This window comes from Ascidiella aspersa, chromosome 7 (genome assembly GCF_963924565.1).
Source record: "Ascidiella aspersa chromosome 7, kaAscAspe10.2, whole genome shotgun sequence".
Taxonomy (NCBI): domain Eukaryota; kingdom Metazoa; phylum Chordata; class Ascidiacea; order Phlebobranchia; family Ascidiidae; genus Ascidiella; species Ascidiella aspersa.
The window spans coordinates 8486461-8502403 of NC_139453.1; the positions used below are offsets into that span (position 1 = coordinate 8486461).

At 36.7% G+C, this 15943-nt stretch overlaps 1 protein-coding gene across 2 annotated transcripts in view; it reads left to right on the top strand.

The window, feature by feature from the left end:
- LOC146137574 (G protein-coupled receptor kinase 3-like) overlaps positions 1-15157 on the top strand; it is a 52119-nt gene extending 36962 nt beyond the window's left edge. Inside the window, exons 18-22 of one of the 2 annotated variants that reach the window (XM_083394795.1) lie at positions 32-165; positions 1549-1668; positions 4067-4198; positions 6920-7014; positions 12893-12923. In XM_083394795.1, the coding sequence (XP_083250921.1) occupies positions 32-165; positions 1549-1668; positions 4067-4198; positions 6920-6967 (434 nt within the window). In that variant the 3' untranslated portion in view covers positions 6968-7014; positions 12893-12923. Of the gene's footprint in view, positions 1-31; positions 166-1548; positions 1669-4066; positions 4199-6919; positions 7015-12892 lie in introns of both variants that reach the window. The other variant, XM_083394794.1, reaches the window with a different exon arrangement.
- Positions 15158-15943: the final 786 nt, after the last annotated feature.

The window sequence follows — 15943 nt, forward strand, 5'->3', positions numbered from 1 at the left end:
CTGTCATTTTAGCTGCGTTTTTTGCGTACAGAAAAACTGGAGGACGACTGCGTGTTGCACGGAATCATGTACAAGCTGGGCGGCCCGCTGAGCCTTTCCACTTGGCAGAAGCGATACTTTTACCTTTACCCGAATAGACTAGAGTGGAAAGACCAGGACGGTTCGGTGAGTAGTTGACTCGAGACATTTTATGACCAGCCTATGTCGACCCTTTTAATTAGTTCCTGGCTTCCCTTGAACCAAGGCTTTAACGCGCAAAATATGGCCCAATCATATTGGCAGTCATCAATGTGTGAAGCATTTATTACTTAAAAAAAAAAGTATTGTAAAAAGCCTTTACTACATAAAATTAAGATGGTAAAAAACATTTACTACATAAAATTAGGACGGGGTATATCTTTATAATGATATCTTGTTAAGTTAAGTAATATGATATTATGAAATCGTCGGGCATAGTATTGCAATTTAGAGATGTTGAATTCTTTAAGTTATTCAACTGTTTAGTAACCCTTATTTAAACCAAAATTGTAAAAAAAAATACTAAAAAATTTATTAAATTAAAGTTTGTCAGTGACATTTTATTGAAATAAATAAATTTATTTAGTTTAGTGGTAATATTTTGGCTTATCCTAAAAATAATCGCCTGTAATTCTGTAACGATCGCGTAAAACCTTGATCTCTGTTTTTTAAAGCCTTTCAAAATTTTATCAACAACCCAGTGCAGACAGACAGTGCCTATTTTTAATCAAACTAAAAAAAAATAAAAATTCCAATTACGTCGTTCGTTTTCTCGGGTTTTCCAATCGAGTGAAATACCAAGAATTTGTCAGGAAGTCACCATATACATTATAATTAGGGCACTTATTTTTCGACACAAAAAAGGAGAAATTTCGACCTGAAAATTTGAAATTTTGACTTAAAAATATATTTGTTTGACAAAATTAAAAATACATTGATTTAAACACCATATTGTTGTTTGAAGTACTGCATTGTCTTGGCGTCATCAACCACACGTTTTTGATGTTTTACCGACTACCGGTCGAACACAAATAAGTTTTTTTCGGGTTTATGCAAAACAAGACGCTGGTTATTTTAGAAAAATGTTGTGTAAAACAGTGAAAATACTAGGTGAAAATAATTCAACCTATTGCAATAAACTAGGGCTGGGTTGTTAATTCTGCCGGTTCGCCTGTACCGTATATTGCTCTAATGAAAGTCTAATACAGTTATAATGTCGTTGAGCATAATTTAAACCGAATATGTCGAGTGAAATTTTAACTGATCGACCATTTTAAAAATCTAACTATAGTTTTTCTAATTTTGTAAACAATTCATGTGCATTTTTGACTTGGAATAATTTACACAAATTTTGACTTAACATGTAAATTTTGACTTTTTTGACAAGTCGAAAGATAATCGCCCTAATCATAATATATATTATTCGTGGTATAACCCGGAGTCCAGTAAATATCACGAGCTGCTGGTAGATCTTCACGAACATTGTTGGGAAATTTTCTCCCCAAACCCACGATCCATTTTCGTTCGCAGAAAAACCTCGTGGTCTTCGAGTCGGTGACCATGATCAAGGAAGGTCAAGCCAAGGGCATGAAGTACTGCATCTTCATTTCGACCAGAGACACAAATAAGGACATCATCATCCGATGCGAGGTTAGGGCTTTAAAATTGACTTATTTTCTGCTTTTTAATTCTCAGTTGTTTCAAAGGTGTGGAATAATCATGATAAAGTAGGACCAATTCAGCAGTTCCGAAAGCTACAGAAACTATAAAGCCCAATGACGTTTTTTATTGAAAGGTTATTGTAAAAATTTACGCCAAATGCTTGATCGCATAAAAGTACACCCAGTCTTCTGCTATAAAATATGATTTACATTCGACTGCAGATTTTTCATTAAGAGAATGCAGTCTATATCTTGCTACTTTTTGCAAAACAGTGTAATTGTAATATATCAAATGCTTCTAATGCGTTAGGTTATTAGAACAACCACAGACCCAGAATAAACATTAATCCCAAATAGAATAATTTCAAGTAAACAATCTGTATCACTAAAGTCTTAGTTATTTAAGGTTGAAGTAAAACCTAGAATTAACAAATAATCCCACACAGATATGGATTTCATTGTTTTAACGTTCCATTGAAACAATGCACATTATTGACGTCACAATGGTTTCAGTTTGTAATAGTATGTTAAACTAAAATAACTCGTTGCTTTGTCCTGTTAAAGGCCGAGAAAAAGTTAAAAGAAACAGAAGTCAGTTAGCTTTGTTTAAACTTTAAAACAAAAAGGGCACATTATGGCGTCACAATGGTTGGAGCTCGCAGTAAGACCTCATCTTAAGATTTCATATTTTTTCGTATGATAAAAAGGCACGCGTTCTGTTTGATTGGAACGCTAATTTTCTATCAATATTTTATTGGCCAACCCACAGTCGTCCGACATAAACCGGTTGCGGTGCCATAATTGCGTCAAGCCGTTTCCATGACTCGTTGTCTGGTCTACTGTCTTGTGACCTGTTTTTCTGTCTGGTTTCAGCCCACGATTGGTGTTGAAAACCCTACCGAAACCGCCTGGGCCTTTGCATCTTACTTAGAGCCGTGTTTGAGACCGCAGAAAGTGGATGCACGTATACACAGTTACACACCGATCACCGAATGTTAACTAACGTTGGATTTTTACGAGGCGACTCTAACGCACTAAGCCTTGTTTGTTGGATATTATCCGGGTGTTTTTCATCAAAGCCCCATTTTTCGCTCGAATAAAGGCAGTATAAATTTTGTCCTACTTCTAGATCAACAAAAAAGCTTTGTTGATTAGTCCGTGTTTTTTGTTAAATCCAAAGCCCCTTTTTATGCTTAAATGTGCGCAACTCCAGCATAAAAAACTCCAAAGACAATGGACCCTACGGCTAAAAAAACGAATGCTTTTTTAATTTTTTAGTGTTATTTTATGAATACAACATGCCCTTTATTCGCTCAAATGTGCGCCATTTAAATTCTTGTTTTGAAAAGCCGCATTCAATATAGAAACGACTCGACTAACCGTGAAATCGATAAAGTAAACATGAAAAAAAACAGCCATTTGCATTCCGTTTTCACATTATATTGTATTGTCGGTGGTTCCGTCTTACATAACCCTTACATAAAACAAACAATTTACCTAATCCTAAACCCCACCCCTAAGTATATCCTAAACCCCACCCCTAAGTATATCCTCAACTTCCCTAAAAATTACAACCCTAAGCAATTTTCTAACCCCACCCATGACCCATTCCAACTAGGACGCCAAAACCAAAACGGCCGATGCCAGACCAAAGGCCTCCGATAGTCCCATACCCTTTTCCTACAGTGTCAGGCGTTATTTTGCCCATTTTCGCCTTGTTCCGATGAATTTAGGCCGTATTCTGAAAAATTTAGGCCTTATTCAGACAACTAAGTTTTTATTCTGTCGTGGATAATACTGCGTATTTGGCTTGTTACGTCGTTGGTCTTAATACCATGGTTTTATAGAATTTTCTGCTTTAGGTATTGCTCTTTAGGTCTTTTTGCGCGTTTCCCATGGTATATAGCAGAGGTCGTGAACCTTTTTATCTAAAGGAGCCATAGAAGCGGATTACGATTGGCTGTATTTCGAAAGAGTTATATAACTAGTTTCAACATCTTTAGTTTAGGTTGAAAAAATAGTGATTTTAATAGGGCTGTTTATTTTGTTTTTATTTAAAAGACAGGGCATATGAAGCGCGAAAAAATGCATTTACTAAGTTAACAAAACTTCGATTACCGAGTGCCACGATACGAAAATGACCTTTTAAACGATAAACGATAAGAGATTCCGTCAAACGGACTATAGGCAGCAAGAGACAAATAGGATTTAAGCGCTGAAAAATTGCTACTATCGTCGTGTCTTAAAAAGGAAAAATACATCATGCTAAAATGATAGCTTGGCGAAAAGAGACATATATGGCTCGCGAGCCATAGGTTCCCGACCCAGGTATATACAGAAGAGTCTCTTCCCCCATGTAACCGTTCGTATTCTTCTGTTCCCTACAGACCGAGCCCGAGTTCACGCAATGGTCCCAAGACCTTGTGAAAACCTGGTGTCAGGCAAAGCGCGTGCTTAAGAAGGGACCCAAGCTGATCAGCATGCAGCGTTCAGTAGCCGAGGACGCAAACTACAACAAGGTAAGACAATCCCCGTCTAACTTTTCGCCCGGCGTTGCTGGTAATGCTGACTGCTACTGCTGTACCGTTCGGGTGTCGCTGTTATATGCTCGATAATATACATACGGGGCCTTGTTCATTTGTTCGTGGAAAGGACAAAGCCGGCTCTTTTGGAGTTCACAACCCTCATTTGAATGCTACCTCGTGCGTTGCTCGGTATGCATTCATTATTTCCGTGCGCGCGCAGGGCTCAATGTGTTCGGGACTACCACGTTGCTTTATTTCGTTGGGTGTTAGTCGGGCGTTTTAACATTAACCCAAAGTTGGGAAACTGCTGTACCGCGTGCTGGCATTGGGATGACAAAAAATACGGATAATTTTGTGTATTTTTTGGATGGCAATAACTTTGTTTTAAAATTGATGCAACATTATTAAAGCAGCCTTTACACGTTTTGGGTTATCGTGTTGTTTGTTTTAAATCTGCAATAAGCACAAGTAAGGTTTATTTTTGTATTTTTCACAGGACTTAAATTTTTTTGCTAAAATTTTCAACAAAATTTTACTACATATTTTTCGAAAAAACATCTAATTTTTATATTTTATTCATACGAAATCCGTAACTTTTTAACGGTGGAAAATTGTAGCAATGTTCTTGTAAAGCATTGGTAGAATTTACTTCCGGGCGTCTTAATCCGAATCCCGAACATTTCGAGCTCTGCGCTTCGCGTTTTCCATATTGTTTTAAAAGTCTTCATTTTTTCCGAAATTACATATTTCAGTATGTAGTTTGCTTGCAAGCTCATTCGCTCACCATGTTCGGCATTTGATGCATTTACAGGTTTTTTTTGTATTAAACGGCGTATTCATGTTTTATCAAAAAAACATGTAAATGGTCGTATCTTTATGAAATCCAAAACCATTGGCAGCAGGTTTCTGCTTGTCGATCACCTTATCGCTGACGCGTAAATTAACAATAAAAAAAAGTTGGAAAAACGAGTGAAACCACGTTCAGACAAGTTTTTGACTTTTTTATTACTTTTATTATTACTTTGCTATGTATATTTTATTTTACTTTTAGAACTGACCGTGCCGGTATAGGCCAAAAATATATTCCTTTAAAAAACGTCTGATGCTGCTTTTACTTGGGTTTTCAAACTTTGAGTTTTGTTGTTTATTAAAAAACACGAGTTTTTTTGTTAATCCTTTGTCAGAAATATTTAGCGAAATTTTTTGTGATAATTATTATGTATTTTAGAAATAATTAATTTTTCTTGAGTGAAAACAAATTCTTTCCAATATTGTAAATTAATTGGGTTATTTTTAGTTTCAAGCCTAGTTTATATTCTGTGTGACTTTCAAAGTTATTTTTCATTATTTTGTCTATTCCTTCAAATAATTTGAATTCTTGCCAGAAGCAAGTAATAATCTTAATTCAGAAGTGTTTCTTTAATTTGGCATTTGCGTGAACAAAATGATGCATAAAAACTCCTCTTTTAATTTGAAATTTTGTGGTTGGATTTAACCTTTCACACCTTTTCTAGGTTTCTCAGTTTAACGTTCTTTTTTTCCAAAGCGACTGAAATATCGTGCATGGAAAGAAAAAAAGGTTGTGCCTCGGCATGCGTTCCCCAAAGTGCTGTACCATGGTCTATTCGTTACTGAAAAAAATTAAATATTAAATCATTGACTCAAATTTGGGTTGACATAGGCGTTTTCCACGCAAAGCTTAATTTAACTTGAACGTTACCTATTTTAATTTTGTTTGATTAAATGGATCCATAATGATATACTTTGCTAAATACTAAGTGGTCTTAATATGACTAACAAGTCTCATTAATTTCAGCGATATAATATGTATAATGCGATATAATAAGTTCAAGTTAATGTGGTTTCAAAATGTTGCCTTCTTTAAAAACCCACCACCGTGTAAATTGAATCTCCTTAAATGAACGAAAAGAAGTATCAAAGTCAGTTCATGTAAAGTTTATTACTGTGGTGTCTGAACGATTCATAATTTCAACAAAACATACTGCGGCCCTTGTAAATTTAAATATGCATTAGATTTAAATTTACAAGGGCCGCAGTATGTTTTTCCCTTAAAGCCGGGGTTGTTGAACTTTTTGTAACGCGGAACCCTAAAAAAATTGGCTTTGCATGGACCAGGGGTGACATTGAGTTCGTCAGAAATAACGTCACACACATGTACGCGTAAGAACCCTACTGTTTTCGGTCGTACTTAAGTAGAAATATTAAACTCGGGTCGAATCTAAATGCACTCAAGGAGATGGAAAAGCGTTTTTTTTTCTTAATTTCTCTTTTCTTGTGAAAATACAATTCTGTTTTAAATTGTACACTGATATTCCGGTGAGTCTTGATGGGCCCTCAAAAAACTCTTTGTTCAAAAATTCATTTCATTTTTAAAAAATTTTATTTCATTTTAAAATATTTTGGAACGAAGGCAATAAAATAAACTACAAATTAATTGCAAAATGCGAAAGCGGTCGATTGCTAGCAATTGCGAAGAGGCGTAATGTTAATTTCCTTAAAAAATCTATTTCAATTATTAAAACATAGACTAAGGTGGAAAATTATTTCCTTAAACCCCCCAAAACTTGTCTACTCACCCCAAAGGGGTTAACGGACCCCTAGTGCAAGGGCTGAACAAAACCGGGCGTAAAAAAAAAACCGTACGAGCGCCTTCAAAAACCAGCAAACAACCTCTTGTGTGTCCATCAACAACAGGCAAAGTTGAAACGTCGCGCGACCATCGCCACCCTGCTGCCACAATGAACCTGGACCCATTGCTTGCCGTACAGCCTTCCCGGCACCCCGATAATGTTGGTAAACTATTAATCGGGACTTGTGTTTTTCTTTTCGGCTTTTTTTTCCCTGCCTGCCGCCGCTGCACCCACTTGTTGTCGTCGTAAAACTTTTTGTCATGACCGCGTGGATTGCTCTTCTGTTTTGTTGTCCCTTTTGCACGGTTTTGTCGTTTTTTTTTTGCTTGTTTGTGTGTGTGTTTTTTTGGCAATTGTCCTGAGTTGTCGTTGTCTGTCTTTTGCTTTGTTTTTGAAGCAATCATAGTTTAGCCCTGGCCCTGTTTCAACCTGCTGGTAAGTTGCTACGGTATTCCGTCTGTGTGCGTGTTATCCACCCACGCTGATCCGAAACCGTGTATAATCTCAGTGCATATTTCGGCACATGGGTTTGTAACTCCTTGGCTGATCTATGTTCTTCTTTTGGGCAACAAAGTTTGAACGCTTATATTGGCAAAGCGTGGTTTGCTTTGTGCTGGACAGGCAGATCAAGTTGTACAGCTTCTCAAAATCCAGATTCGTTTACAGCTTTTACCTTTTTTCAGTTCAATTTGTTTGTCAATGTCCCAAGTTATTTTTTGGCGGATCTAACCCGACATCTGAAACTAGAGAGTTACCAGACGGTTGCTCGGTACAGAAGGTATGGCCTGCACCCCCGAAAATGTATATGACCTGCACCCCCTAAAATGTATCTGCATCCCGATTTTTCTATCTGTTATACTAGCGGAAGCATTTTTGACCTTAGTTGCTACGGGTCTCCCCGATTTTTTTTGGTGCTGCGCCCGCAAAATCTGCCATACTTTTCAGACTGCAATGCTGGCAGCTTTTTAGTGTTACACTGTCGTGTTTAGATTTGCTGTTTCTTTAGGTGCCCAACTCACTAACACGTGTTCCGTGTTTGATACTTGAACGTTTGATTTGTTGTTGCTTAGGAGGAATCGAATTTTAGTTTGAAAATGTTCCATGCATTCACCCTTTTTAGCATTACAGCCATGAAAAGCAATGAAAAGTATTTTTCGGTCTTTAGGCCAAAATGTATTTTTTTGGCTAAAGGTCTGTTGGTAAGGAATAACAAGAGAGTCGATTCTTTGTAAATTAGATAAATTAATTATTTAAAAAAGACACATGTATTAAAACGTTGATTATTTAGTAATGGTTCACTGTTGAAAAAAATATAAATTAAAATACAACAACTTAACTGGGATAAGTCATTTCAAAATAACTTGTTTTCAACAATGACATCTATCCTCCCAGTTTAACAGTTATAGGCAATGCCCCAAGCGCCGGAATTTTCTCCAAACGAGCAAAGCGAAATTTAGACTCCCGCTTTTTGACAAGCATTTCTATATCGAGCAGTCGGATCCTGGCGCAGCCGCTTTCCCATTATTTATTGATACCCGTTTCGGGCGCGGTTGCCAGACGGCCGGGGCTCTGGGCCAATTTGATTATCAGCCATCCCTGCATGGAATTCGATATGCATAATTGTGTGCGCCTGGCATCGAAATGCACATCACCCGTTTTGAAAATCTGCCGCTCGATTGAAACGCGTATCAATCAAAAGAGACCGTCGCGAGAAACGCCCTTTTTCATTTTTTTATTATGTCCCATAATTTCTTTTTTTTTGGTCGTATCACACCCTATTTTTTTGGTGATATGACGCGGTATCTGAAAGCTATAGGTTCAACCGCGCTGTGTAGTTCTTGTTGTACGGCTCCATGGCTTGGTATTTTTTTTATTTAATTATTGTGTCCTAAATTTTATTTTTTTGGTCTTCTCAACGCTATTTTCTGGGCCCGTTTGTGTATAGAAGTTTTTTTTTTACAAACGTACTTAAAATATGATTCTTGGCGATGTATTTACTCATGGTACTGACTACTGTTAAATATTGTTAAATTATAACATTGACATACTAAAAGGCACCATTGTTAAGGTTTTTTTAAGTTCACAATTTTTGAACACGGAGGTATGTTGGTCAAACATTTCGTCAAGGTTTTTTTACAGAACGGTTTTTGGCACTGATATCATACTTTACTCGCCAATTCTTTTGAATATAGAATGCCCTGTATAAAATAGCAATGTGAAACAAAAAATACGAAACGCCAATCGATAATTTGGCTCCCCCTGGTGCTAGCGGAAGTTATAGGTCGACGTTTTGACAGAAGATAGCAGCTGACTCCATCAAAGCTATGTTAAGCCCAGCGGGTTTCTTCTTCCAAAACCTCGGTTTGTAACATAGTTTAAAATCGATGAGATATTTTGATCGATTTATTAGTGGTGAAGCTAAGCTCTGTTACTACTCCACATGCGCTTATACTGTAACCTCGATCTTTTTTCTGGTACTTCTTATGGGAATTCTTTAAAAGGCTTACGGAAATTAGTTCACACCTCTAGTGTTTTTTGGAGCATAATTGCCGGAGGGTGGAGTAAGACGTCCAATGAACATATAATCACATACGAAAATAGTTAATAATAATAATATGTTTTCAACGAAAAAACAATATATTTTCAACGAAAACAACATCTAAATGAATTGTTCATTTTCAACATCTGATGTTGAACAATTTGTTCTACTGCTTTATGATTTACTGCGTGCTTAATATAAGCTTAAGCCGAAACTGGTTAACAGATTGCATTGGAACTTAGGATGTGCGTTGCTAAATAGAACAAAAGACCATGGCCGGGGCCTTTCATCATAGACTAGTTCTTTCTCCTCATTAATTTGATTAAAGTTGTGCGACAAATACAAGAGTTCTCCTAAAGATCCCAGTGTCCTATAGCTCTATTTTTTAAGCTCTTAACTCCTTTGTGTGGCCATGCAATTTGTTTTTCTACCTTCAATGAGTTTTAAGGTGAAGCTTAATTTCGCAATTATAAGGTGAGAAACCTTTCTCTTGAAGACGCTATTCAACCATTGTGTAGATCGAAATCAGTCTGTCCCCCTTGAAAAATATTTTTTTCGTAAATTAAAAAAAAAAAAAAAAATTATAGAGAAACCAACTAAAATTTTTAGATAGCTGACAAAAATGAACTTGAGTTCTGGTGGCATTTTACTGGCGAAACAACTCAGAAATGTGGCTCCCGTCGGAGACTTAAACCTTCGGAAAAACTCGCCATAAATCGATTTATTGCTTTTCACAGGTTTCTTGTCCAGCTTTTCTCCTTTTTTGGAAAAACAGACCCGACATTAGACGCGGATGCTTATCGAGATTCGAAATCTTTTTGAACAAAAAATTTCCGAATGACTAATTTTACCTTTTCCCTTAGTTAAAATCACCAAGCCCGGTAAATTTCGTTCCATTGTTTGCCTTAATCTCGCCATTGGGCTGCCTCGCTATGTTTTCTTGTTTACTGCTTAAACCACATCCCGTCGTAAATTCGCATACACACACACACGCTGGAATTTTCTAAAGGTATTTTTTTCATGCAGTGGCATGCCTAATGTTCCATCGAACTGACACGCGAGTTTTTGTATACCTTTCGTAACTTTCTACAAAGAAAATTATTCGTCTCTCACAGTACAAAATTTATTTTTTTTGTTTATATGTATATTGAAGTCAGAATCATATTTTTGGCTGATTGGTTTTGTATGAAATTAAGTCAATCTTTTTGGTATACTTTTTTGTGGTTTTGTTTTGAATAGGTTAACGCTTTGTATCATCGATAAACACCTTTGTAGAAATGGAACTTTACGACAAAGTATAATACCACAATAGTTAAATTCAAACAATCCAACTTTTTTTTTTTCACTTTTTTTTTTTTACTTTTTTAAATTGTAATAGATTTGGATTTAAATATGACGTTAGACCTCACACCAAAGTAGGTAGAGATAAATGTTTAAATTCAGTCGAAGCTTTACTCTGTTCGGGCCTGGCCTGTAAACTTTGTGGGGGGGGGGTCGACTTTGTCAAAGTGAAAAAATAATCGCCAAGCCAATGGTTTGCGCATTTCCCAAATTCGGGATTTGATCATGTGCATAGCAAGCCTTCAACAGGCCTGCTCGTCACTCGACGCTTCTTCCCGCTGATATCGATTTAGAAACGCAAAAATACGACCCTTATTTACGTTGGGCTCCGTAATTGTTTGCTCTCGGTGCCAAGAAACAATGTTGGCCGTACGTAATAATTGATTGGGCATCTGAAAGCTATAGGTTTAACTACGCTGTGAAATGCTCATTGTACGGCTCCATTTATTATTTTTTTTAAACTAATCGTTGGGTCTTTTCCAACGGTCATTAAGGTACATGCTTCTAAGGATCAGATTGACAATTTTTTTACGCAAATTTTGAACTGCTTGTTATTTTTTATGGCTGTTGTTGGCAGTTAATTTCTGCCTGCAGATTTCCACCTATTTCGCTCTACATACAATATATTGTTGCGTCCAAAATTGTGCTTTAGCAATGAGACAAAAAATATGGTTATCATTTTAAATTTGTAAAAAAAATGCCTTCCCAATTATACAAATCCTGATAAATATGTCAGTGTGAAAGGTTTCTAAAATTGTAATCAATACCAAAATATATTAATCATGTAAAATGTTTTCTACAATTCCAACAGAAATTTAACCAATTCCAAAAAAAGTTACATTACTAAGATTTCAATAATTTCTGAAAGACTTAACAAAACTCAAACAGTTTCCGAATAAAAATCAGTAAATCCCAATTTTTTTATAAATTTGAAATATTCTATTAATTGGTCAAACATTAACCGAAAAGATTAAAAAAAAATCCACCATTATTCATAACATCTCAATCAGTTCAAAATACCTTAACATTTCCTATTTTTTAATTAACATTCAACGAGTTAACATTTTCTGAAATTTTTTTACCAATTTTTAAGCATATATATATTGTCTTCCAAAATAGTTTAGAGTTATCCAAAACAATGAAAAATACCATCGCATTTCTACTTTGACCTGCGATGAAGCAATGTTGTGCGAAAGCTTGTCAAGATTTCCATGCAATTAGTCGTCATATACTGATTACCCTTGTTAAGCTGTGCAATCGAGCAATGATAGCGCTCTTTTCAGCAGTGGTCCTCGTGTGTTTTCCTCAGCGCAGTAGTTGCTGGTACTGTCCGCTCTTTTTGCACTTACGCCGTCGCGTGCCGCGCGGATTGCATGCTGCCACACTATGGATGTCCGATACTTTGTGTTTTATTCCGATACTGATAACCGATATAAACAAAATTCCAGACGTCCATCCGATGTAATACAGGTTTGCCACAAAGTAGTCTTTCAGTATTTAAAAGTCTTAAATGTCTTTAAATTGATTGGCTTACTTAAAACCCTTTTTGCCGAACACTTTGAATTGTCTTTCAATTTATTTTATGTGCAGCTTTTTTTTTTTTTTTTTTATTTTAAGTCGCTTGTTTCAAAATTGTTAATACAAAAACAGTTGAGCGTTTATACTATTATTTCTTCTAAATTATATCGTCAATCGATCAAATTTTAGCTTTTTTAAACCTACAAATTTCCTTTGAAAAGTCTTTCTTTTATTTATTTTCATAAATTTGTGTGGCGATGTTATAACACAACATTACTGTTGTAAATAAAAATATTTTGTTTTAATTTGTAAACTGCAAAGGCCAAGTTAACTGGGCTGTCAAGCTGCAATTTGTTTTAATTTGACGAATGTAGTTACATTTGAGTCTAAATGTTTTCTTTCATAGACTTATATTATAGTCACCGCCGTTTCGACCCCATTTATTAATACACTTTTTAGGCTAGAAAATCGTAATCAATGGCTTATAATAATCTTTAGCTGAATTTGTTGTCGCTTAGCCACCAAAACTACCCTTACAGTGTCGGGCATCAGAAAATAGTATCGGACATCCCTAGCTGCGACCCCTCTACGGTGGACGACCGCGCCACTAAAACGCTTTTGTTGTTGTTCGTTGTCCAGGCGATTTTAGCCGCCCAGACCAAGTCCGTGCACAACTCGGCTCTCAACTCGAACGTACCCACCTACCGACACAAACTCTTCGCCGGCGGCGACTCCAGCGACTCGGATCGGAAAAACTCCGACTCGGACAGCTACCCGAACAGCTAGCCACTGGTTCGTCCATCCGTCGGCTCGCTACCGCCGCTTGCGGAACTTCCACCGATTTAAAGCGGCCGCGCGTGGGCGCCGCAGAAGCTATATTGTTGTGGCTTCCTCTCTTTCCTTGCGCCGCTATATCTTATCTTATATATATATATATATATATACTTTTTTAATGTTATCTCGTTTATGCGTTTTTTGTCTGTTTGCAGCATTGCCGAAAGTCCAATTTGGTCTTGGAAACTCTTGTCTGAATGTCGAGTTATTGTGTTTATTTGAATGAAATCTCGTTTTGCATTTTTGGAAGCTAAAATTCGCTGAACTTCCAACGTATCAATTAAACGTATTGCAATGAAGCTATATTTTCTAAAGTTTTTTTGCGAATTCTATTGTTTTATGGAAGGAAACGTGCCTGTTAGGACAACCTACTGTTTGTCCATTTAAAAATTCTTGCCTAAAAATAGAAACTGGGTCTTTATCATATACATGAGACGCCTCAGCATCGCTGTAGGGTCGAATTATTTGTATCATTGCTAGACAAACGTGGTATTTTTCCCATATAACTGTGCACCAATTAATGCACTAGTGGTGCAACGGGCTAGGTTGGTATTACCGACCCCCATTACTTAGCGAATGGCAGCATGTTTATGCTATTTGTGTGGGTTTCGTCCGACCCCGATTATCTCAATGTCTAATGGCCGAAAAAAAATTGCACCCTTTGCAATGCTGTTCAGGCTATTCTCAGCGAAACCTCTTTTTCATGTGGTAGAAATTCCGTGCTCGTTTCTTTTTGCGTTTTAACACCCGCTTCATAAACGTTAGGCTCGTTAAGGCGTTGAAAATTGCCTTTATCGCCGGAAACCGGTTTTCATTTTCATTGCACATTACCCGTCTAGGCATTTTATCCTGTCACCAACTTGCTCAATGCGGAATCAAGCTTCCGCTATCAAGTATTGTAGTAGTAATGGGAACAGATCGTGACCTCAGCCACTCTTTGCTTCTTCACTGTTGTAGCCGTCGCCCCATCGTAGTATTAACTCGTTTCAGCGAACTTAGCCGCCACACACACGCCCCCCCACCCATGTGAGAGTTATTTTGGAATATCACGACAGGTACGTCACAGCAGGGCCCTGTGTTACGTCACAAAAAGGTACTCGTGCGGTTTGTGTGTGGGTGTGTGTTTTTTTTATCCGTCAACATAAAAAGGTAGCGATGCAGTTTTTCTTTTTTTTCGAATTACAGAAGTCGTGGCGGTCGGCGTTGTCCATTTCCTTTTGTATCTGCTATTCGTGTGAACTTTCTTCTAGTTTTTATTCGCCGTCTGTTTTTATTTTGTACCGGCTTTTCGTTTTTAATGATCTTTAGGCGTTCAGGAGCAATACGGACAGTTTGTGTCGTTTTGCAGAAATTTAGTAAAAGTCGTGTTGTGCATTTGGCGACTTTTATCTTAAATTGGGCGTCGTTCATCTATTTAGTGAATTTAAGAAATGAATCTGCCCGGTTACTCAAAACAAAAACCATGATGTTCTTAAATTCTGTATCAGCCGGCTTTTCGCATTTGTCTTTATCAAAGTTTTACTCGTCTTTATCGTGCTATATGCTTAATTGAATGATTGAACCGTTTATATACACACATTGACTTTATACTCACACCGCCTACCCGAATCGTGTTTTTATTAGGAGTGGGCGTCAATTTTTTTTTGCCTGTTAACTTTTTTAAGAAGTGAGCATGTCCAACTTTGCACATGATGATATCTGTTCGAAATAGCCGCGTATTGCTCCATCCCCGTAGTAACATAGCGTGTCAGTGTTTTTAAATGGGTAGCCGTTTGTTTGGACTTCGAAAAAATAAATGCTTCGACTGCGATCGTTGTTTTTTTCCGAATGTTACAGCAGCAATGTACGTTTCCGTCATTTCTCTCTCTGTTTTTCCCTTCTGCGTTTGTTTCTTTACTCGACTAGCATTGAGTGGGTGTTTCGTGTGTATCTTGCCCGATTGGCGCGCATACAAGCCTTTTCGAAGTCTCCCAACAGTAATATTACGTGTATTAGTTGCGGACTTGTGGCTACGACGATTTTAGACGTCCACAATGAACATATAATAAACCCTGTTCGGTTTGGCCTGTATGTTGTTCTCCAATTGTTCGAGCAGAAGTCTTATGAAGCGGCATATTTAGCTCAGATTTACAAGTGTACATCAATTTGAAAATAAGTAACACCCTACCTTTGCATCTCCGATACCTGATATTTAGGGCAAAAGGTGTTGAAGTTCGTTAGGATACTAAATATTCTTCTTCTAAAATTAACAGAAAACTCCTGTGTTAGCTACGTGTTTAATGTTAGCTCAGTAGCAATACAGGATTAAGAATTCATACTTGCACTTAAATCCATTCTTGTATTTTTCTATTTTCCAATGTCTAACGCTTGTGTCATACAAAGCTTGATTAATTGAATTCTTAGCCGTACTTAAGTTATACCAAACTATAAGGTAAGTCTTGACCTAAAAATGAAATCTATTTCGGCAACTGGATCTTTAAAAATTTTCACTTAATCAGCAAAGCCTGTTTTATGATCCAATGAATCTGCAACTCGTAAAGATTTCTGATAAAAAAAAACGTAAAATAAGTGTATGACAAATATGCAGGAATCACCATCCTTTTCTTTGTACATTTGCACTGCATTTCGGTACGTTTCTTCAAAACAAGGTCTTTAAATATTTAAAAGGTTGTGTTCTTTTGCTACATTCAAAATATTTTAAAACCTTTAATGGAAAAAGTTTACCAAATTTTTTTCACTTAAAAATTTGTTTTGACCATTTACAGGTCTAGAAAGTAAACTAAACGGACTTTAATTTCGATGAAGTTTTTTTTTGACTAAGTTTATATTTAAAAAGCACACAGCTTCATCGATAAA